General features: G+C 36.1%; 1 protein-coding gene across 6 annotated transcripts in view; it reads left to right on the forward strand.

Moving 5' to 3' along the window:
- RBMS3 (RNA binding motif single stranded interacting protein 3) overlaps positions 1 to 26,021 on the forward strand; it is a 740,901-nt gene that overhangs the window by 576,878 nt on the left and 138,002 nt on the right. For all 6 annotated transcript variants that reach the window (XM_047769379.1, XM_047769355.1, XM_047769352.1 and 3 more), the window contains one exon: positions 15,125 to 15,231. In XM_047769379.1, the coding sequence (XP_047625335.1) occupies positions 15,125 to 15,231 (107 nt within the window). The remainder of the gene's footprint in view (positions 1 to 15,124; positions 15,232 to 26,021) is intronic.

Genomic DNA, 26,021 nt, shown 5'->3' on the forward strand with positions numbered 1-26,021 from the left:
ATAGCACTGTTCTGGTGTTGCCTTACTCTGATAGAACTCAAGTTTAATAGTAGCTTGATGGTTTCCATTGTCTTCTTGTTTTCTTGAAGCTTATGCATATTTTATAATGTATTTTAGATTTTTTTCAGGGATAACTATAGGTTCTATAACAACTACTGTCCAACAAGAAAATCAAAGGAAAGTCCAAGGGCCTATTAAATAATCTAGAGTTTTTATGTAAAGGCCTTTGTATAGTCTGTGAGTTGCCTAGACATTTATCAGCCCCCAAAAGAACAGGCATGTTAGATAAAACCATATGGGTACATGATGAATGATTGTTGAAACTGAGGGAAGGGGATATGGAGATTCATTATGCTATTTTCTCTCTTCTGTGTATGTTTAAAATTTTTCATAAAGAGAAGTTATTTATAAATAAATGATAACTGGCATATAGGGATGATGGAACAATTTTTTAAACAAATTTTTCAGAGGCTTTATGTTATTAATTTGTAAAGCTCAAAAATGTAATGGGACATTCTAAAACCTAAAAAGAGATTAAGGGGTAAATGCCGCAACTTTAGAACATTTTCCATTTTTACATTATTGGTGATGGAATTTATTCCTTGGAGTAAAACTAGAATCTGACTAGAAAATCACACACACAAAATTTTTTTTGATTATTAACATATTTTCAGGCCCTTAGAGATGGTTTGATATTCTTTCCTATCATAATACATCATAAATAGAAGAAAAATATACTCTTACTTTTAAAATCTTCCCCTTTTTACTCAGGCTCAGAAGGGGTCAAGATGGGAACCCTGGTGGCTCTCTGGTCTCTCCATCACCTTCCTCCTCCCTTCAGTCCCTCACTTCATTGCCATTCTTCCAAAGAGCCAAGCATACGCTCACCTCAGGACATATGTGCTTTGGTACTTTTTCCAAATTGGTAACTATATAATTCACCTTACAAAAGTTTATCTGTTCTTTAGAAACTTAGTTCCAATTGAATCTTAAATTACAGTTTACTTTCTTTTCATTTTTATATCTACCAGCCAGGAGAATATTCTGTAATATCTGTTCCCATTATGTTTTGGTAAAAGGCAAGGGGTTCTCCCTCCTGACCACCTGAAACCAGTCTTCTCAGAACCAGCTTCCCATATAAGGAACCAGGGATTGATTGAAGGGATTGGTTCTGCTTTGAACCAACTTCCCATGTGAACAACCACATGGCTGACTCCATATATGAGCCCCCTTCAGAAGACCTCCTCCGTCTTCCTCTGAAAGCCTCAGGGTATCAGCCAAGGAAGATTGCAATGGAAGATACCCACTACCAAGACTGAAAGCCATCACCAGACCTACTAAGAAGAATATTTTGGTTAATTCCCATAGAGAGTGGAAGACAGATGTTGGCCTGACATTAGCTAACTTTCTAAAAGAGTATCCAAAATGGAAAAGGTAAAGAATAATAGAACTTTGCCCTTTATTATCATTTGGCAAATTGGATGGAGTCTCTCATGCACTATGTCTGCAAGAATGAAACAAAGCAGGGTGTTTTATAGTAATTCAGTATATTGAGGTGTTTTTTTTACAGTTGACCCTGGTAAGACAGATCATAATCCATATAAAAAGAAAGTTCTCCTTTTAAGCACTCTAAGTTTTATAGTCTAAAATAGAAACTTTGATCTCTCATCATTTCTAAAATTCACCACTATGTACCTGCTGTTTTGGGGCTATTTTCAATCAATGGTACTCTTTCTATGGTGGACATAAAAGGGAGGTATGGCCCCAGGGAAACGGCTCTAAAAGTAATACGTTTTATATGTGCCCCAACAATATTAATGATGTGGAACATTTGCTTTGTGTGTTTCACCATTCATAAAAGCTATATTTCTCTGCCTATCTCTCATAATGGTAACTTATTTATCCCAATCTTTCATTCTTTCCACTAATATTTACTATATGCTACTATATACCAGGTTTAAGGTTAAGTGCTGAATGTAAAGTCAAGTGATCCCATGAGTCAGGGGGCAGTCGCAATTCAAATGTAAGTCCCAGAAAATGTAAGAAGCTGGTCCAAGGTTTTATAGTGAATAAACGGTAAAATGAAAATATGGAAATAAAATTCATTATCAGCAAAATGATACCCTCAACTCTCCTCAGTTTGTGAGAACTATGTCAAAAACAGGACCTCTTCCTTTCAGGAAGGCTTTTATGTATTCCTGGTTGGTGACTGCTTCGACATCTTTTGTATCTAATTGTCATATCCAGGAAATACACACTGTGTTTAATACAAAGTGTTTTAGTTCTTTGATTATGATTATTTTTTGGCCATACCCATGGCTTGTGAAAGTTCCTGGGCCAGGGATTGAACCTGCGCCACAACAGTGACAACACCAGATTCTTAACTGATAGGCTGCCAGAAAACATCTGATTTATGATTATTTTTAAATAAAAAACATATTACCAAACTGCAGTTATTTGGAGTAGCGAAATTTGCAGTGATCTTTAGGAAACAGAAAAGTTTTCCAGTGCCTATTTTAGTAAAGAAAGACTTCTTTGCAAATTTATTAAATATTTATTATGAAATTTAGTGACTCTCTTCAGGCACAAGTATTTTTAAAAGTTGAAAAATCCATCCACTGCCCAACTGGATTTAAGCAAGCTATTGGATACAAAAGGAATGATCTTGTGTGCTCTGCTGTTGTCAAGCCATGGGACAGTTTTAAGGGCACCTTCTGCCCTAAAAAAGAAAAATAATTACACTTACTAAAGGGGGTGTGTGTGTGTGTAATCTGCTCTGTTCCAGAAACTACATTATACTTGGGAAATACAAAGATGAATAACTCAGAGAGCCTACACTTAAGAGGCTTGTGATTTAGTAAAGACACATAAACCTAAGTGAGCACAGGTATTTTACACATGCCAAATTAGATGTCTGTGTGGTAGATGCACAAAGGAAGAGATAGGAACTGACTTGTGATTTTTTTCTGTTGCTTGCTTAATGTCTGCTTTGCTATCAGAAAGAAAATTCTTTAAGGGATAGAACTATATTTGTTGTATCCCTGTTTAAATTGTTCACACACAGTGTAAAACCTGGTATATAGCATTATATTTCAAATTAACTTTGAAAGAATTTCAGGTGAGTTTGAATGAATATATTAAAACATTAGTAATTAATGGTAAGTTCTCTCAATGGGAACTTGGGGTGGGGGTGGGAAAAGAGGTCAGGAAATGGAAATTTTCTATAAAAATGATTCAGTGGGAAAATAAGGAAGCCAGACAGATCAGAAGAATAAGTATAAGCAAATCTAGGAAGGTGTGAAAGGTCTCAGCCCTTTTTGAGTAGTCCTATAAGTAGAGATAGAAGTGTATATTAAGGTCATGTTTTTAAAGAGCATTTTGTGCTAAGGAGTTTGGGCTTTACTCTATAGGTAAATGGAGAGAAGAGTCACATGATAAAGTTGGCATTTTAGGAAGATGAATATAGGCAATGGAAATCCATATAAAATATGTTTTTTAATTTTTATTATAGTTTATATACAATGTTCTGTCAATTTCTGCTCTACAGCAAAGTGACCCAGTTATATATATATATGTATATTCTTTTTCTCACATTTTCCTCCATCATGTTCCATCACAAGTGAATGGATATAGTTCCTGTGCTATACGGAAGGATCTCATTGCTTATCCACTCCAATGCAATAGTTTGTATCTACTAACTGCAAATTCCCAGCCCATCCCACTCCCTCCCCCTCCCCCTTGGTAACCACAAGTCTGTTCTCCATGTCCATGAGTTTGTTTCTTTTCTGTAGATAGGTTCAATTGTGATGTTTATTAGATTTCAGATATAAGTGATATCACATGGTATTTGTCTTTCTCTTTCTGACTTACTTCACTCAGCATGAGATACTCTAGTTCCACCCATGTTGCTGAAAATGGAATTATTTTGTACTTTTTTATGGCTGGGTAGTATTTCATTGTGTATATATACGACATCTTCTTAATCCATTCATCTTTTGAGGCACATTTAGATTGTTTCCATGTCTTGACTTTTGTGAATGGTGCTGCAAGGAACATAGGGGTCCATGCATCTTTTTCAATGAAAGTTTTGTCTGGATATATGCCCAGGAGTATGATTGTTGGAGCATATGCTAGCTCTATATTTAGTTTTCTGCTCCTACTGTTTTCCATAGTGGTTGTACCAATTTACATTCCTTCCAACATTGTAGGAGGGTTCCCTTTTCTCCACACCCTCTCCTGCATATGTTATTTGTAGACTTACTAGTGATGACCATTCTGACTGGTGTGAAGTGGTACCACATTGTACTTTAGATTTGCATTTCTCTAATAATTAGTGATGTTGAGCATTTTTTTCATGTGCCTGTTGGCCATCTGTCTGTATTCTTTGGAGAAATGTTTATTCAGGTATTCTGCCCATTTTTCAATTGGGTTGTTTTGTGTTGTGTTTTTGTTATTTGTTTTTGCTAAAATACCTTTAATATCCAGTCTCAGTAGAAGAACTGGTAATCCATCTAAGAAAAAAATGAATCTAGGATAATTATTCAACCTTCTACTGGGCTATTTTAGCCCCGAAATGTTTTATCCCTTTGTTTCTATAGCAAGAACAAATGGATATTCTATTTTAGAGCCATTTGTATGTATTGTTTTTATACTCAACTGCTCCTTAGGGTCCTTTATAATGCCTTAGATTTATCCATAGATGTTTACAGCACATATGGTCTTTAACACCTCTTTGAAAACCTTAGTTTCTAGTATCAAAGTTAAATTTATTTAGTATCAACTAGTAAGTGATTCAGGCGACATGAAAGCACTCTTCAGATTGTCACCATTTCTATTCCTTGAATCTTGAATTAGAAAAACCTCTGTCCCAAGCGACTGCCCCTATGAACCCTTCACCCACCAAGGGAAACTTCTCCCAGCTGACACCCCAAGCCCTGTTAACTGATACCTACACTGTACATACAGCTTTCAGTTTAAAACTGGAATATATTTATTTCTTCTAACTCAGTTCACTGCATTTAGAGAATTCTCTCAGTCACTAGCACAGGTAATATACGTTCAGAAACAGCAGGTGGGAAATGAGATGTTTTCTTGACTTGAGTATGAGTTCAGTTTGGGGGTGCATATGCGTTTGTTTCCGTGAGGGAGGATCATTAGTGGTTACTGGGAGGAATCCTGATGTTTTTCATTATAAGTTTCCTTATTATGGTTTCCCCCCCATTTGTTTTTTCCTGGGGCAGGTAACATGATCTTCATGTGAAATTAGAGTTAAACCTAGGTATGGGACTGGAATTCTTTATTTTTTTTTCAAGTAGGCTGGTTAGATATATTTAAAGATGGAAAATATGGGATTTTATACTCTCTTAACAGAGGACAAGGTTGTGCTCTCTTAAATTCTTTAAAAGTTCATTAATCTAAGGAATCTGAAGAAGTCGTTTTGTCTGCCTGCATGTATTTAATAACTTGATCAACAGATAATGAAATGTGTACTCCCCCAGACAATTTGCAAGGCCACTGGGGTGGATGCTAGGCAAAGGTGAATATGATCCAGCTCCTGACTTCAATCAAATCCAATTTTCATAATAGTGAAGGAGAGCATGGCCATGCATTATGGAAATTTAATGAGATTTAGCTGGTCCCCTATTGATGGGCATTTATAAATTATGGTACATGATAATTATGCCACAAAAGTGAGCATCATCTCAAAAGGATGCTATGTGCTGATGCAGAAAGCTCTTCATGTATAATTAAACAACAAAAGCAACATGCTATACCCTTTGGGATTGAAAAAAAAAAGAAAAAAGAAAAAGAGCCAGATAGATGGAAGGTGGGTTAGTAGATATATATTTATACGTATTCCTGGAAGGAATGACAAGAAATAGGATGGAGGGAGCTGAAAAGACGTCCTGTACTTTTTATTTTTAACCTTTGTATATATTTTAATTTACTAACTATAATGTCCTTTCATTTATGTGTTTATTTATTTGAATCTCAAAGGAGTGTCTGCACAAGATTGTAGCTGTGTATTTTTTTTTCTTCTTCGTGCCTGCTATTAGAAATAAAGTGTCATATAGAGTATATGGTAACTTATAAATAAACTAATTGATTAATTAATTTGAAAATATGGTTCATAGAGAACAAGAGTTCAAAAAAGAAGATAGGAAGTCAGCTGGGGATAAGACGTTCTCACCAGTTAGCCTTTCCTTTGGGTATCTGTTTTGTGGGTTTGTAGAGGTGTCCTTTCTCCTGCAGCAGAAAGAGCTGGCCCAACCACTGTTGAACTAATGTGTCACTCTTAATTTTCTCAGCTGACTTTTAACTCATTTACCCTGGCCTGTATTTAGTCAGGATGGTAAGCTGCCTAATTTTGTTGTAATGTATTCGTTTGGGCAATGGGTTTTATGTCTGCCTCCCTCATTATAATATGAATATATTGAGAACAGAGATCACATCTGTCTTGTTCACCACTGTCTCTCCAGCACCTTGTAAATTGCAGCCTCGTGGTAATTGATTAATAAATATTTCTGAATTAAAAAGATGACATAAATATGTAAAGAGCTCTTTCAGGGGCAAGTATAGCACTGTGGAAATATGAGGGAGGGAGAGGAGGAAGACAGGACCAAATAAGATTCTCTTATTTAAAGACTTGGAGTCTTAGAAACATTGTCCTTGATGTTTTGCCTTCCAACTACATGCAGTTCCCTGAACTGCAGTTGGATAGGTAAGTCAGTTGTTGATAAGTCAGTTAGTGCTTCTGGGAAGTGTCTCTCTTTTTTGCTTTCTTGGTATCTTTACTCAACACAGATGATGTTTCAGTCGTATTCCCTGCAGAAGGAACCAATTTAACCTTCAGCACATACTTTCTGTCTCATCTATTTGAAACATGAACTTTATCTGTTATGTTATCCCCTTATGGGGTTTGCTTTGTCTTCTAAGAATAAACTTTTTCTATGTGAAAAGAATTATCAGAGAATTGTTACAAATAAAAAAAGATGATATTTTAATATTTGAAACAGAGGGGTGAGCTTGAGATAATTATCCAGGCCATAATATGATTCATCAAAAAAAATGTTGTTTCTCCCTTTTCCCCCAGGAAGTGGCTCTTCTCCAGCTCTTATTGTCAGGCTAGAGCATTTTCCTTTTCTATAAGGCTATTTCCCATAGTGGAGAATTATACTTATAACTAAATATAAGCAGCAGTCCTTTACTGAGAGAGAAAATTGGGAATGAACATACAAATAATGCTTTAAATGTTATTAATTTTTTGTTTTCACCCTTTCGGTTTGCATTTCTTTGCTCATTTTGGCCTAAACAATAGGGTTACACATGTCTCTGACATTTGTAAATAGTACCCATGTAATTTGTTTATTCTACTAAAATAAACTGTTGTTAAATGGGCAGCATAAATCATCTTTGAAGGTCTCATTGGATGCTTTGTTTTCAGTTCCAACTTGTAGGCAGAGAACTACCATAATCATATCTTAATGAATATTCACTAATATTGCTCCACCCAAAGTTATGAGTCAATCATAAGAACTGCTTAAATCTCATTTCCTTTTATCCTCCGATGGAAAATAAGGCAGAAAGTAGGCAGTTGGAGAAAGAGCTTGATTAGATATCCAGTATATATGGTTCTAGGTACGATGTTTTTACCAACTAACCACAAATTAACTGGCAATTCATCAGATTTTTTAAGAGTTTAAATTACATACATTTCTTTTATCTTTTTTTAGGGCCACACCCATGGCATATGGAAGTTCCCAGGCTAGAGGTTGAATTAGAGCTGCAGCTGATGGCCTATGCCACAGCTACAGCAATGCCAGATCCGAGCTGCATCTGCACACTACACCCCAGCTCATGGCAATGTCAGATCATTAACCCACTGAACAAGGCCAGGGATCAAACTTGCATCCTCATGGATACTAGTTGGCTTCCTTTCTGCTGACCCGTAATGGGAACTCCCTACATTAAATCAGTTTTAAAATCAGATAACAGACAGGGGCTCAAGGCCTTTCAGGATGGAAGTTTGTTATAACTAAGAATTTTCCAAATAACTCATTTATTTTAGCACAGAATACATAATTAAATGGTAAACAAGTTGCTAGAAGTTGAAAGGAAATGTAACCACAAAGCCAACTTGCCTATATAAAGAAGCTGTTTAAAATATAATAATTCTGTGTTGTAGTCTTCAAATAATATTTGCCATGTAAAATATGGTCTATAGATTTGGAACTTACTAGCTCCACATCTAGAAAGACATATAGCTATAGATATGCACATGGATATGTGCATATGAAGTTTATCATTATAAAGCATATGAGGGAGAGAAAGTAACAAATCATTTGCATACAAATCAGAGGTGTTCATCTGCAAAATTTTCTGAATGTAACAGCAAGTATTTTAACAGTAGTAATAGAAAACAAGGTAGTAATAAAAAATAAAAAATAACTCTATGTTAGAACCACTCTTATATCTATAAGTTGTACATTATTACTATGTATCTGATATTAGTACAGGCCATTTCTGTCTTCATACGAAGGAATGAAAGGTGCTGGTCAGCTGTAAGACAGCAGGAATGTTGAAGTCTGTGGAGCATTGTAGTAAGGGCTGAATGTTCTAATTCATTGTTGGTCAACTTAAAAACACACAACATGAGGGTTTGTTGAAGTTTTATCCAGGGACTTTACTGAGGACTATAGCCTGGGAGACAGACTCAGTAGCTCAGAGAGAACTGCTCTGAAGAAGTGGAGAGAAACCAGCTTATGTAGTTTTTGGCTAAGGAATAGGTACAGTCAGGCTTACGTCTCAGTGAGACGTTACTGTCCTAGACAATGACCACTTTGTCAGGTTCAGAACACAGAGTAGTGCAGCATATATGTATACTGAATATCTATTTTTTCTTTTGGTTTTTTAATAATTGAACATGTTAAAAATGTTTCTAAGTTTCACATACATAAATTACTATCACTTTTTAAAAATTCATTAGCATGATCAGCTTTTTAATGTAAATGTCACCTTGAATGACATGGGGATAGTTTGTTTTAATTCAAAACTAATTCATATCCATACATTAAAAAAAAGATAGATTCTACATTAAAATTTTCTAGTATTTTAACTTAGTTCTCGAAATTATTTTAAAAAAATTTTTTTATCTCATCCCTCTACTCTCACTCAAAGATTTTTTTAAGCTCACCCCCAATAAATTCTGTTGTCATTACCTGACTCTGTCCACCCAGCTTCTCCCACTCCACTTTTTTTTCTAAAGATTTATAATCTGAGATAGGAAACTTTTAAATTTAATATTTAAACTACTAGACCTGTAAATTATGGTAATAAAGATAATTTTTAAAAATGCCATTACAAATCCAATTTAAATACTAGAAGAGTTTAAATAAATTGAATGCTAAAAATTAAAAATGTTCAAATTCTTTACAAGACTGCAGGAATTCTGCTGTTAGTACATATTAACTGAAATGTATGTCAATATCTCCTTATAGGATATGATGTTAGAAACATTTTTAGTGAATAATAAAACTAAAGGTATATTAAGTTTTAGATAAAAATCAACATATAAAGTTTTACATTAATTTTGAGAAGCATAATATTTATTGTTAGTTTAAAATAGCAAATTCTGTAAACCATTAGACTGCTTTATCAGTTTTTGCCTCTGATCTTTCATGCTTAATACAAAGTTTGGAAGACTAGAAATACTCCACTAAGCAAGAAAATTGTAATTACTCCTTCATAATTACCATGCAACTTTATTGCCATGCATTGTTATAGTTATATTTTAAATACTCCCCATTTACATGATAGACCATAATGTCTTCTAGCACATTATAATCTGCAGATTGTAACTGCATCTCACTTCTACAAAGGACTTTTCTTCATTTAGCCTCTATTTTAACTACTGTTAAAAGAGACTAAACAAAATTAATTGGCATTATAATACTGCCATAAGGAAATTGTAGACAATATAATATTTCTGTGCTACTGAAATCATCCCATTATGCAAAGAATTAATGTTTAACATCTATGATATATTCCTCCTTCCCCAAGGAGTCATTCATAATCAACAGTGCTTCTCAAACTTTAGCATACACAGATATCACCTTGGGATCTGGTGCAAATGCAGATTTTAATTCAGTATGCCTGGGAAAGGGCCCTGGACTCTGCATTTCTAGTAGGCTTCCACGTGCTAATACCATTGCTACTGGTCCTTAGCCCGCTCTTTGAATAATATTATTAAGCATTATGCATCCTTCTGTGCAAAATACTGTTAACAGTTTTCACACACACACACACATACACACTCTCTCTCTCTCTCTCTCTCTCCTTCTCTCTCTCTCTTCACCCAGATCTCTGCTATAGTCACTTTCTACCTTTAAGCCTGGAAATTTTTACTGTTAAAAGACTTAAAACAGAGAGAAACTATTACCAAACTCAGGTTGTGCTGCTCACCACTGGAAAGAGACAAGAGACAAGTCTTGTTTGGAAAGGAAATGTCGCTTTATTCAGGAGGCCAGCGACCTGGGGAGAAGACAAATTCCTGTACAAGAACTAACTTCAAAGGTTCTGCTCCACTACAAACATTTTTAAATGGAGAATAATTTGGGGGAGGAGGATAAGAGTCTTCTTACCCTACACTGTGTACAGATTCTCTTCTTCGGGGCTGCTGATGAGTTAGTGGGGCAGGGTTCTAGGACTCTTGTGCTCAGCCTGAATATGCTAGCCATTCTCCACCTGTATGGGGGCCTTAGTACATGAAGAACTCAAAGCTATATCCTTGTGTACATTCATTGAGGAGGAACCAGGACACTGTGCTACTACTGCACTATGTATCAATTACCTAGTTTTAAATAAATGTATGGTATATATAAACTATTTGGTGCGTGTGTGTGTGTGTGTGTGTGTGTGTGTGTGTGTGTGTGTGTGTCTTACATATATTAAACAAAGGAATTGAGAAAACCCTGTCTTTTTAAAAATGTAATTGTAGGAGTTCCCGTTGTGGCTCAGTGGTTAACTAATCCGATTAGGAACCATGAGGTTGCGGGTTCGATCCCCGGTCTCACTCAGTGGGTTAAGGATCCGGCGTTGCCATGAGCTGTGGTGTAGTTTGCAGATGCGGCTCAGATCCCAAGTTGCTGTGGCTCTGGCTAGGCTTGGCAGCTACAGCTCTGATTCGACCCCTAGCCTGGGAACCTCCATATGCTGCAGGTGTGGCCCTAGAAAAGGCAAAAAAGACAAAAATAAAATAAAATAAATGTAATTATAGATACTTCATTTTAGGAAGATCAAATTAAAGATAGAGATTATCTCTTTCAAAGAAGAATGATTTCCTGGAAGTTGGCTCTAGAACAATTATTTTTCAGCATTTTATTATACGATCTGCAGAAGGAAACCCCAGTGACATCTATTGCTATATAGATGGTACAGTAATTTTCCTGGTAGAAAAATACAGCTTTGAAAGATTTAAACTGCCAATAAGTCTCTTGCAATTGAGTGAGAAAAAAAAAACCTAATAATAATTTTTTGAAAAACAGAAAAAGAAACAGGGAGCTTTCAGTGTAAGAAATTACACGTTAATGTGTGTAAGAGTACCATGACTTGTATTAAACTCAATGTACAATGGAAGCCAAGCTTTTGTGATGACTCAGGAGGAGGACCTGGGCTGTGGTGGGCAGATGATCCAAATATAAGATGAAGTCGTCCAGAACCATCAGGGAAACATAGATCTCCATGAGCAGATTTCCTTCTCATCATTCTTAGAGCATAGTCAGTCATAATTTCTGCAGCCAGACCACCATGGAGTTGAAATGTGACATAGCTGATAAAGATCAAGCCCAGCTGATCAAGCACTCTGAACGCTGACTCTGACAAATGACTAGGATTTTAGCTAGTAGAAAAGCTAGGCAGTAATGCTAGCTGTAGCCAATGTGGATTTAATATGTATTTATGTACCATATACACTTTAAGCCCTTTCCATGCATTAATTCATTTAATCCTCATAGCAGCTCTCTGAGGTAGGTAACATTATTATCCCCATCTTATACTTCAGAAAAATGAGTCACAGAAAAAGTGTTTAAAAATAAATATCTGCTGTCTTGTAGCTGGAAAGTCAGGGAGCCATACATCATACCCAGACTGCTACTCCTAACAATTAACTCCACCCAAAGTGTGTGCTAAAACCTGAGGAACACGAGCAGCCTATAGAGAAACCATTATCATATCTCTAGTATATGAGTTATGTTAGGACCAGTATACTGTTAACCCTAAAAGAATCTGTTTTAGGAAATAATAGAGAAAATCCTGCTTAAGACACTAGAAAGGATGGCTCATGAAAGTCATTATCCAAAGAAGCATAAAAGTAGAAACTAAAATTCTTCACTGTAGACAGTTTAAGTTATTTCTAGGTTTGTTTGCTTTTTTTATGAAAATTATACTATTGCCAGTATTATATAATAATCCCACTTGAAGAGATGAATGTACATTCAGTCTTTAAAATGTAAGAAAGGCAATATCCTATAGTATGTTCCTATAGAATATATCCTAGAGAGGAGTGATTATATGTATATGTAAATTTTTAAGAATGAATAGGTGTTGTTTTTTGTTTGTTTTTTGTTTTGTTTCGTTTTTTAAACTGGCCACAGGGAAAAGCTGGAACTTTGTTTTCAATGAATATATGGTGGGTTATTTTTTTTTAAAGTTAATTTACAGTGTTGTGTTAGTTTCAAGTATACAACCAAGTGATTCAGTTATATATAGATAAATATTTTCTTATGTATATGGTAAATATATATGTGTTCTTTTTCAGATTGTTTTCCATTATAAGTTATTACAAGATAATGAATATAGTTCCATGTGCTATAATTAGGTCCTTGTTGTTTATATATTTTACATATGGTAGTGTGTATCTGTTAATCCTAAACTTCTTTTTTCCCCATCCCTGCTGTTCCCACTTCCCCTTTGGTAACCATAACTTTGTTTTCTAAGTCTATGAGTCTATTTCTGTTTTATAAATAAGTTCATTTGTATCTCTCTTTTTTTTTTTTTTTTGGTTCTACATGTAAGAAATACCATATGATGTTTGTCTTTCTCTGACTGACCTCACTTAGTATGATAATCTCTAGGTCCATCCAGGTTGCTGCAAATGGCACTATTTCATTTTTATGGCTGAGTAATATTCCATTGTACATATGTATTGCATCTTCTTATCCATTCATCTATCAGTGGACCTTTAGGTGGTTTCCCCATCTTAGCTATGGTAAATGGTGCTATGAACTATTGCATTGGGGTACATGCATATTTTCAATTTAACTTTGCTCCAGGTATATGCCCAGGAGTAGGATTTCAGGATCATATGGTATAGACAGACAGACAGACAGGCAGATTCTTTCAAAGTCTCAAAGGAACTTTTCTTACACAAAGAGTTTTAAGGTCCAGTGATTGCATTTCACCCTTTCAGTTTTTCATTTGGAAAAAGAATTTCGACTATTTCTAATACGATGGAATCAACTGTCTACAGACATTTCATGATTCACCCTTTCCCCTTGTGTGATATTATGGTTTTATCAAAATTATAACATCAGAAGCTCATAAAAGCAAACAGTTGAAAAGCACTTGTGTCCAGAGAAATAGTGATATTCCTTGAGTGCTCTCTATGTGCAGTTATGTGCCAGGGAGAGTTACATATTTCTATATTTTGTATTTATAGGGCAGGAAAGACATTTTACTTTTTATTTCTCTCTGCCAGTTGTGACCCCCTATCTGTTTGAGTCATTTTCTCCAATACTGATTAATAGAAACCTGCAGCTAATAGAGAGTAAGCTAAAAGGATTGAGTGAAATAGTACTGCCACTTAAAGCCAAATGACTTTAAGATATTTATTTGTAGACAACTGTTTGCCTATATTCCTTTTAAACTATTGATTTTGGAGAAAATTGCAAGTCTCATGCATTCCATAATTTTTTGATTCACTCAGATTAGCAAATGCAAGCAACCTAGCTTGGAGTGAAAATGAGGAAGAATGTGTATTGGGGAAAATGGTATCTATTACCTACTAAGATAATAATGCCACATATCAATTATAAAATCTTAGTGGCATGAACCAATGCAGATTTATTTAGCTCGCATGATTGTTTGATGGCCTTCACTGTTCTCACCTAAGCTTATAAAATTTTCTGGGTTCAACCACTTAAGCATCCCTGCTGATCTTAGATGAGCCCACTCACAAGACAGATAGCTCTTGTCATGGATGCTCTAGTTTGGGATTTGCTGGGCTGGTGTGGATGACTCATCTACATTTGTACCTCATCCTCCAGCAGGGTAACCTGGATATATTCAAGTAACCATACAGAGAAGCAAAAAAAGGAAAGTCCTGTGCTTGAAAACATTCCAATTTCTGCTTATGTCTCATTTGTTAATATGCCATTGGCCAAAGGAATTCACATGGGGTCAGACCAAGAGTCAGAGCAAGAGGGCTCAGCAATGGTACGTGGAGGACAAGGATACAGGGAGGGGTAAAGAATTAGGACCATGTGTGGGAGATGACAAATCAGGCAGCATCCCATCCAGCAGAGAGAAAGGAGCTCCTCAGAGCTGTACAAAATGAAAAACATTTATAGGAAGAAGGGAATGAGACAAGAAAGGCATATTAGCAAAAAAGTGGATTGGTTGTAGCAAGGAGAAACTAGATGATTCCTGCCTGACTTGTTTCAGAATCCATTTCTCAGAGAGGCTGAAACTTTAATCAAGTTTCAGTGTGGTGACAAGGGGCTTAGCATAAGTGACTCCATTTTGGGCTTGTTGTCTTGTTTTTAACATCAACCTAATCAGAAGGGATAGATTCTTGTCTCTTTACTTCTAAGACAAGTTCATATTCTGCTTCAATTGCTTATTTTTTCAACAATATTGGTTATATTCTTTTATGGCCTGCCAGTACTTTTTTTGAAGCCCAGTTGGTAGAACAGATGCCAACAGAGTTGAAGCTAAAAGGGGGCCAAATATTTCTCCAGAAGCAAGACTACTTCAAAAGATATGCATTACAAAGCATTACTGTGATTCACATAATCACTTATTTTTAAAGGGGATTTGCTAATGGAAAATTGGTTTCTTATCTTCCCAGCCCCTAGTGAGCCTTTACTGTGCAAATTCGCTGATGGAGGACAAAAGAAGAGACAGAATCAAAGTAAATACACCCAGAATGGAAGGCCTTGGCCCAGGGAAGGAGAGGTGAGTCCTGACTGACCTTTGCTCAGAAATGTGGAAGCAGACAGTCCTCAGAAGGGTGGTGAGACAGACATAGGGGGCTGTGAGGAAATCAGGTCCCATAGAAAACCAAATGGCTTCAAAGGGGGCAAATGGGCAGGCCTACATCAATTTGTTCAAAACAAAAGTACCTGAGGAGCAGACTAGGACTTCCAAATTGACCTCAGTTCGGCACTATAGTGAGTCTTCTGTCGTTAACCAAACTTGAACCTTATAGCCACTCAATGAAACACACAAAGAATCCATAATTGTGTAAGAGTTATAAAATGAGTGTATAATTACTTAAAATATTTTCAGTGAAATCATTAGTAAAATGTAATTGTTTGTGTTTGAAAAAAGCAAACAAAAAATTAGATTTATTTCAGTCTATCATGAAAATGCTCCATTTGCACATGTATGGGTGCCTATACATATGCCCATGTGCTCATAAATGTGTTGGTATGTGTTTTATATATGTATAGGTCAGTATAAAATATGACATTTTCTGTTGATCAAGGAGGAAAAACTCTGATACACACAGCACTTTACTTTTTACAAGGAGAAAAGCATTTAACAATTAATTATCCATTTCCTTTCCTAACACAAAACAGAAGAAAGGCAAGCTTAAGATCCAGTGCCACTTAGAAATGGATCCCCTTTGGTTATTTTGTTGTAAGAAGACAAGGAAAATGTGTCTGGGCTTCAAAGAGGTCTTTTTATTCTTTGCGAAATGAAATGGAGTTGTTCAAATGACTTGAATAAATGCCATTTTGTACCAAGGCCATAATTTCAACAGAAGAGCTTTAGTTAGTATTTCTATTCGAAGCAGCCCCTTCATCCATTTATCATTTAAGAAGCATCCTACTTGATGCAGCATTTTACACTTTCAATACTGAGATTACAGTTGTAAAGAAAGAAAAGAGGGTGAAATTTTTTTCTCAGCAAAACCTTTAGCCATTTTTCAGTTTCTCAGACTGTGGTCTGTCTTGAGTATTTCCATACAGATCTGAAAACCCCTTGGAAGGTGTATAGCTATGTTCAAGTACTATATAATGTCTATCTCATTACATTCAGAAAGGAAAAAGAATCACCATTAGCACTGGAAGCTAATTTAAAAAAAAAAAAGCAAGACTTTCAATGTTTCAATTTTAGAAAGGCAGTCACTGTTATGTTCATAACAGAAGAGGGAAAGGTGTGACCTGTATGTTTTTAGTGGGCAGTTTCCGGTCAGCGGGTAGCCCTATTACCCTGGAACACAGCTGATATCTGATAGCACTCATTTTCACATCGGTCTAATGACATTCATCTGTTGTCTAGAAAGACTCATTTTATCTTTTAAAATTTAGTTGAGTCAAATGCCCATTTATTAGAGAGACTTTTGGATCACAGACCGTAACCCAGAAGGCTCAACATTTAACTAGGTAACTTAACACTAATGGCTAAGACTTCATTCCCTGTATTCTCAAAATAGATACCAGTTGCAGAAGGACATCTCACCCATGTCTACATTTCTCAGAAACCAAACCAATAAACATAAAAGAAATGTAAACTTAGAGCTGCCACCTACTATATACAGAGTCTACAGCTTTGGGTTTAGAGAATGGCAAATACCAGGTGTACTGTTGCCATGGAAGCATTGTGGGGTCAAGTTCAGGACCCAGAGTACCTTGTAATTTAAATGTAGGTTTTAAAGATATATTCCTAATCTGTGTTTTTAAGAGTTGCCTTTTAAGACTATAGATTTTCTTGTTGAATATGAAAATCAAGGAACCTTAATAAATTTATGTGACCAATAAAAGCATATATCAGGTATGTAGACATAGTCAGAGGAAAAAAAATCAGAAAAAAAAATGACGTGAACTAAAAGTATGCTTATCAGACATCTTGGTTTTGAGACGAGCATGTCAGTTTTTACATTATGATTGTGGTCTTAGAATTAGACACACCAAGTATATTAGATAACTATGTGTCCATCATGACATATTTTCTGCTTCTCTTTTGCCTTGTATTACACTTGTTAGAGAAAATTAAGGTATATTAGCATGATATATAAAGTACAGTGTCATGCAAATCCAACCTGTATAAACAATGTTTAATTATTTCTTGTAAACCAGTCAATTCTAATTACCATGTTCCAGTGTTTCTAAGACAGACATTTTGTTGTTGTTTTTCCACATTTTAACACTTCTGAAATTGTCAGTCCTCTTACAATTCATGCCATTATTATAAGATGATTTGCATTTGTTCCTGTTAGTCCTCCAGGAGCACTACTTAGATTCTTTGCTTTAGGTCTTTGACCACACAGATTGTGAGAATTGAAACTCTAACTAAAGAAAGTACTGCGGGTCAGATTCTTAGCAGAAATTTTTTGCCTCCTTCCCTCATGAGTGTTAAGATTGAGATAGGCATCTTTCTTTAAGTCCATTTCTGGTAGGTGGTTTTGTTTTTCATTTACCTTCTAGCCCTTTGGCCTTCCAACCTTGTAAGGAGATCATTTGGGGTGCTTGTCTTTGCTTGTCTGTTTGTCTTGTTATATAAAATAAACTTTTATATAAAATAAGCTTTTCAATCACTGTTTCCTTGGATGGAATCAAAATGATAATTTAGATTCTGATGCTTCACAATTTATGATCATTAACACAGATTGAGTCTACTTGCCTCTCTTCAGTCAGGCAAAAAATGTTAGCGTGTAAAGGATTCTTGAGGCAGTGCTTAAGATTATAGATATATAGTGCTTAAGATACAAAACCAGTAGACTGCAAGCCACTTAAAAGTACCTTAAGCATGACAGTTGATTGGCTAATTAAAATTTTAATTTATTGCATAAAGCTGTTTCCTTCTAGGTGGCATTTTGAGAAGAGTTTTTTTAGTATAGTTTGGTAAAATGCTAATACTGAACATATTATACACTTAAATTAGGGCATTTTAGAAAGGTTTTGAAACATAAGTATATGTTAGTGGTCATGTTTTAGCATAAGTGATAAATGCTGGGATATTTTAAAGTTATTAATTAATCTCTCAAGTGACATCCCAAACTCTGAGCACAAGGGTCAGGTTTTGAGCCGTGAGCCCTCTCTTTCCAGGTTCTCCGCTATTCTTACCATTTGATTTCTTAATGCAGCCTTCCTCTAACTCTTTGGTCTTTATACTCTTAAAAAATCAATATTTATTCATCAAACAAAAAAAGTCAATATGTAGTTTTGAATTTAATTGCATGTTATACTTAAATTACTGGCATCTCCAAAAAATGAGTTTAAAATTTTAAGTCAAATTTTAGTATAGTTCTAACATTTACAGATAATGCCAAAGATAACTCAGGGTCAAAAATCTTCTCATGCTGGAGTTCCCATTGTGGTCCAGTGGAAACAAATCTGACTAGCATCCACGAGAATGCAGGTTTAATCCCTGGCCTCCCTCAGTGGGTTAAGGATCCGGCATTGTAGAGAGCTGTGGTGTAGGTCACAGATGCAGCTTGGATCTGGTATTGCTGTGGCTCTGGAGTAGGCCAGCGGCTACAGTTCCAATTAGTCCCCTAGCCTGGAAACCTCCGTACGCTGAGGGTGGGGCCCTAAAAAGACAAAAAAAAAAAATCTTCTCATGCTACATCAGACTAGACTAGAATGAGTCTACCAGGGAAATCTAACACATCTTAAGCTGTCTTTAGATCTTGTATATAACACATCTTAAGAGGAAGAAAAAAAATTTTTGGAAAGGAGAAGCTTTATGCTATAAGGACCTTGGCTGACTGAGCATAGGTCTTATAAAAGCTTAGGTCTTGTAAAACCAAGTGACTATGTGAAAAATCACTTAATCTAGCCCAGTTTCCTGGGTGGTTTGTCTCATGGGATTTTAGGAAGAATATTGTATTAACACATGTGTGCAAAAATGCCTGTAACCACTAAGAAGATATGCTTGAAGTATTCATAAAATGGTGAAATTAAAAATAAAGATGTGTTTTAGATCTTCAAAATTTTTTTTTTAAAAATAAAAATAAATAAGCCCATAACATGTTAACAAAATAGTACATTTTAATGGAAAATACTTTTTCAAAGCATAGATTTTTTTTTTCCGGAAGAAAGACACTGTTTTACATTTTTGTCCATTGCTTGAATGTCTGGCTGAGTAGGAAATGACCAGATTTACACAAAAGCAGACTGTATTTTATTGTACTGCCACAGAAATTGTGTATTTTACAAACTGCAGCTTTGTGGCAATCCTGGATCAAGCAAGTCTATGGGTGCCATTTTCCCAACAGCATTTTCTCACTTCATGTCTTTATGTTACATTTTCATAATTCTCACAGCATTTCAGAGTTCTCAATTATTCTTATATCTTTTATGGCGATCTGTGCTCAGTGATACTTGATGTTATTATTGTAATTGCTTTGGAGCACCAGGAACCATGCCCATGTAAGATGGTGAACTTAATGGATAAATATGGGGTGTATTTTGTCCTCCACACTAACCAGCTATTTCCCCAACTCTCTGCCCCTCTCTTTGGGCCTCCCTGAGACACAGCAGTACTGAAATGAGGCCAGTTAATAAAGCTAAAATTGCCTCTAAGAGTTTAAGTAAAAGAAAGACTCACACATCTCCCACTTTAAACCAAAAGCTAGAAATGATTAAGCATAGTGAGGAAGGCCTGTAAAAGGCCGAGATGGGCTGAAAGCTAGACCTCATATGCCAAACAGCTAATCAAGTCGTGAATGCAAAGGAAAAGTTATTGAAGGAAATTAAAAGTGCTACTCCAGTGAACATACAAATGATAAAGCGAAATAATCTTACTGCTGACATAGGGAATGTTTTAGTGATCTGAGGAAACTACACCAGCCACAATGTTCCTTTCAGCCAAACCTAATCCAGAGCCAGGTCCTAACTCTCTTTGATTCTATGGAGGCTGAGAGACATGAGAATGCTGCAGAAGAAAAGTTGAAACCAACAAATGTTGGTTCATGAGGTTTAAAGAAAGAAGCCCTCTCCATGACATGGAAGTGCAATGTGAAGCAGAAAGGGCTGATGTAGAAGCTGCAACAAGTAATACAGAAGGTCTAGCTAAGATAATCAATGCAGGTGGCTACCCTAAACAAAAAATATCAGTCTCAATGGAACAGCCTTCTATTGGAAGATGCCATCTAGGACTTTCATAGCTAGAGAAGAGAAGTCAATGCCTCTCTTCAAAGCTTCAAAGGACAGGCTGGCTCTCTTGTTTGAGGCTAAAGAGGTTGGTGACTTAAAGTTGAATCTAATGCTCATTTACCATTCTGAAAATCCTAGGGCTCTTAAGAACTATGCTAAATCCACCCTGCCTATGCTCTACAAATGGAACAACAAAGTCTGGATGACAGCACATCTGTTCAAAACATAGTTTACTGAATATTTTTAGCCCACTGTTGAGACCTACTGCTCAGGAAAAAGGATTCCTTTCAAAATATTACTGCTTATTGACAATGCACCTGGTCACCCAAAATCTCTGATAGAGATATACAAAGAGATTACTTTCCCTTTCATGCCTGTTAACAACATTCACTTTTTTTTGTCTTTTTAGCGCCACACCCAGAGCATATGGAGATTTAGGGGTCTAATCAGAGCTGTATCTGCTGGCCTATGCCACAGCCACAGCAACACCAGATCCAAGCTGCATCTGCGACCTACACCACAGCTCAAGGCAATGCCAAATCCTTAACCCACTGAGTGAGACCAGGGATTGAACCCGCAATCTCATGGTTCCTAGTTGGATTTGTTTCCACTGTGCCATGATGGGAACTCTCTGCATCTATGGACCAAAGAGTCATTCTGACTTTCAAGTCTTATTATTTAAGAACTCTGTTTTGGCGTTCCCATTGTAGCTCAGCGATAACAAACTCAGCTAGTATCCATGAAGATGTGGGTTCCATCCCCTTGCCCTGCTCAATGTGTTAAGGATAAAGGGTTGCCGTGAGCTGCAATGTAGGTCACAGATACAGCTCAGATCTAGCATTGCTGTGGCTGTGGTGTAGGCCAGAGCTGCAGCTCCAATTCAACCCCTAGCCTGGGACTTCCATATGCCTAAGGTGTGGCCCTAAAAAACAAATACAAAAAAAAAAAAAGAACTTGTGTTTTGTGAAGCTGTAACTACCATAAACAGTGATTTCTTTGATGGATCTGGGAGTAGTCAGTTGAAAAGCTTCTGGAAAGGGCTCACCATTCTAGATATCATGAAGGACATTTATGATTCAAGGGAAAAAGGTCAAAATATCCACATAAATAGAACTTAGGAAGAAGCTCTCATGGATAACTTTGAGGAATCCAAAACTTTAGTAGAGAAAATAACTGCTAATGTGGTGGAAATAGCAAGAGAATTAGAATTAGAAGTGGGACCAGAAGATGGGATTGAAGTGCAGCAATCTCATGATAAAACATGAGGAGATGAGGAATTATTTTTTATGGATGTGAAAAGAAGGTAGCTTCTTGAGATGGTGTCTAGTCCATGTGAGGATGCTGTGAAGATTGTTGAAATGACCACAAAGCATTTAGAGTATTACATAAACTTAGTTGATTAAACAATGGTGGGGTTAGAGAGGATTGACTCTAATTTGAAAGAAGTTCTGTGGGTCAGATGCTATCAAAAAATATTGCATGTTACAAAGAAATCATTTCCTAAAAGGAAAAGTCATTCAGCAGATTTCATTTTTGTCTTATTTTAAGAAATTGACACAGCCAACCTAACTTTCAGCAACCACTCCTCTGATTAGCAGCCATTAACACTGAGGCAAGACACTCCACCAGCAAAAAGATTACAACTCTCTGAAAATTTAGGTGATGGTTAGCTTTTTTTGGCAATAAAGTATTTTGAATTTAGGTATGTACATTGTCTTTTTAGACATAATGCTATTGTACACTTACAGTGTACTGTGAACATAACTTTTGCATAGGCTGATAAACCCACCAAAAAATGGTGATTTGCTTTATTGTGATGTTTGCTTTACTGTCATGATCTGGAATGGAAACCACATTATCTCTGAGTTAAGACTATCTCTGCTTCAGCATTCAACCTGTTGCAATGTGCTGTTTGGTTTAAGCATATGAAGATAATTTAGCTTCACACAGACATGTCTTTGAAAAAGGGAGGACCTCTGGATCTCTGAAAAGGATTTTAGGAACTATTAGTTGTCCTTAGACCATACTTTGAAAAACATTGTCCTAGAGAAGCTTGATCCAAGGAATGATCTTCAATATCAATATATCAGAAAAGCCTTTTAAGATATTAAAATACACCTGTATCACTTTGTAAATGTAACTAGTCAATCAATGCAAGCCCACTGTCCCTTGCATACTGTGCTTCCTCTAGGACATCTAATGATCCAGCAAGAACAGGGTGCCTGTTGGAATAGCAAGAGTTTCCCAGGTTCTTGACCCATCATTTAAATTCTTTTTTTTATTTTAAATGATTTTTATTTTTTCCATTATAGATGGTTTACAGTGTTCTGTCAATTTTCTACTGTAGACCAAGGTGACCCAGTCACACATACATATATACATTCTTTTTCTAATATTATCATGCTCCATCATAAGTGACTAGATACAGTTCCCAGTGCTATACAGCAGGATCTCATTGCTTATCCATTCCAAAGGCAATAGCTTACATCTCTTAACTCCAAATTCCCTGTCCTTCCCACTCCCTCCTCCTCCTTGGCAACCACAAGTCTGTCCTCTAAGTCCATGAGTTTCTTTTCTGTGGAAAGTTTCATTTGTTCTGTATATTAGATCCAGATATAAGTGATTTTATATGGTATCTGTCTTTCTCTTTCTGACTTACTTCACCTAGTATGAGAGTCTCTAGTTCCATCCATGTTGCTTCAAATGGCATTATTTTGTTCTTTTTATGGCGGAGTAGTATTCCATTGTGTGTATATACCACATCTTTCTAATCCAATCACCTGTGGATGGACACTGGGGTTGTTTCCAGGTCTTGGCTATTGTGAATAATGCTGCAATGACTGAGGAACAAAAATCAAGCAGGAGGCATACATAACTCTCCCAGACTTCAGGCAATATCACAAAGCCACAGTAATCAAGACAGTGTGGTACTGGTACCAAAACAGACATAAATACCAATGGAACAGAATAGAGAACCCAGAAATAAATCCAGACACCTATGACCATCTGTTTATCTTCTTTGCAGAAATGTCTATTCAGGTCTTTTGCCCATTTTTCCATTGGATTGTTGGCAACCCATGCATCCTGCTTGGTTTTTGTTCCTCAGAATTGCTTTAGAAAGTCTGGGTGTTTCATGGTTCCATATAAATTTTCGGATTGTTTGTTCTAGTTCTGTGAAAAATGTCATGAGTAATTTGATAGGGATTGCATTGAATCTGTAGATTGCTTTGGGTAGTATGGCCATTTTTGCAATATTAATTTTTCCAACCCAGATGCATTTCTATATACTATCAATGAAATATTAGAAATGGAATACATCATTTAAATTCTGATTGGCCACAGCATATGCCATGCTGGTGGTGAAATGTTTCTAGCGTCAGGAATTATTGTTATTACTTTATCATCGCTATGACTCTCATGACATTGCACTAGCCAGATATTCCATAACATCTGGAATATTCCCAGTTCTTTACTTCAGGCAAAATGTTGCCTAAATTGATCTTATTAGTGCCCTCCCAAATGACAGGTCTGGAATTGGGAATGCTTCAAATTAGTCCAATAATATATCAGACACATGAAGAGGAACTGCTGTATTTCTTTATACATTCCCAAAGATTACATTTCCAATGACTTCCAAAAAATCCACCAAGTTTGTTTGGACTCTATACCCCAAATGATAAGAACTGGTGATCAAAAATACTTGACCAGAAGTTCCCATTGTGGCACAGCCGAAAAGAATCTCACTAGGATCCATATGGTTGATTCCTGGCCTCTATCAGTGGATTAAGGATCAGGCGTTGGCAGGAAGCTGTGGTGTAGATAACAGATGTGCCTCGGTTCCCATGTGGCTACGGCTGTGGCTGTGGCTGTGGCTGTGGCTGGCAGTTGTAGCTCCGATTCGACCCCTAGCCTGGGGAACTTCCTTATGCCATGAGTAAGGCCCTGAAAAGAAAAAAAAAATACTCAACCATGTGGTAAACATGATTGAATACAATTAAATGATGGATGCTTTTACTACAATGGTGAGAATTACTCACATTTTGAGACTGCTTCATGTTGACCTTTGTTGTGACTAGTCTTTGGCTTTCCTTCAGAATTTTCAAATGTAAGTAAATAGTAAATTTCAAATCACAAAAGATAATGCTGTTTGACCAAATTTTCATGCTGGGATAATATCCTTAAATAGTGCAGCTATCATGAACAAATCATTTCTCATTGGCTTCAATATGCTAATCTGGCTTTCATAAAAATCTTACCAAGCCCTATACTAATTGAGTTAGTAATTGTCATTGATAGCAATTGCTTTGGGAATTGTCCTTCCAAGAAATAACATTTTGGCCATGGACACGTAGAAAAGATATGGCAATGGAACAAGAAGTTAACTAAGCAAAGCGTACAGATTCCTAGTGGAAAAAAGCCAAAATGTTTACTATAAAAACTAAAATAAATAAAATGACCTCTTTTAATCTTTATCCTATTTACAGTTCTCTGCTAGAGATAATTTAAAAGCAACTAACAATAAGAAATAGTTGCTCTTTTTTTGATGTTCTGAAGATATTTTTCCTTATTATGGAAATGTTTAGCAAGATTACTTTCACAATCTGGATATGAAAATGAACTGAACTAACAAATCAACATGGAGGTTTTCAGTAATAGTTTACAAGATATTGAAGAGACAACAAGTTTGGGGGAAATGTGTTCTAGCCATACTGAAGTTTGGAATTCCTGACCTATCACCAATTAAAGAGCAAGTTTTAGATGGGACACAATGATGTATTATTTCTTGAAGATATTTTATCTAAGTGTTATTTTTGTTTGCCCAAGACAGGTATAGGAGTACAGCTTATGAATTGCATACTATCAGAAAGTTTCATTCACAAAATCAGATGTAAATGAGCCCTTAGCATCTAGAAGTGTTCTGGCTCTGTTTGGACATGTTAGTTGAGGGATGGGATAAAATGACATGGTGTACTTGAATTTCCTTAAATTAGCACATCCTATTCACGCGCTCACAGAATCCCCCATTATCCTAAAGCCAATGTTATCAGTTTTATCAGAGCCAACTTAAGCTAAATGATATTTTATGACCTATAGTCCAGATAATATGTTGTCTGTTTTCAGACCTGAAATCAACTCATTTTCAGTGATGGATGAAAGCATTCCCTGTGCTATAAAGTTTTATAACTTGTCCATTCAGAGTTACTGTTAAAAATTATCTTCGGTATCAGTAAGTGAATGAAAGCCTGCAAAAGTCAGATGGGTGAATGGAATTTCTCATGCTATTATGAAGTCCATAGCCAAAGGCAGGCAAATTTGATACACATGATTCCAAACATCCATCCTCCTCCTCATTGTATCTAATAGCATTGGGAGTTATTCTTCATTCAGACTAAATCCATTTATGATTGAGACAAAGATGTCTTTTTAGATTTATGAATAGACAGATAGTTACACTCACTTAAAATAGTTACATTCTATTTTCCCATTCAGGTGAGTAAACCTTTTCTGTGAGGGGGTATGTCCTAATTTTTTATTGTTTTTGTTTTTATTTTTTTAAAGAAGGTGAATACACACATACTGGGCATTATAATTGTCATTTTCAACTGTGTCTTTATCACCATAATTGTCAGTACTGTGTTA

This window comes from Phacochoerus africanus, chromosome 1 (assembly GCF_016906955.1).
Source record: "Phacochoerus africanus isolate WHEZ1 chromosome 1, ROS_Pafr_v1, whole genome shotgun sequence".
Taxonomy (NCBI): domain Eukaryota; kingdom Metazoa; phylum Chordata; class Mammalia; order Artiodactyla; family Suidae; genus Phacochoerus; species Phacochoerus africanus.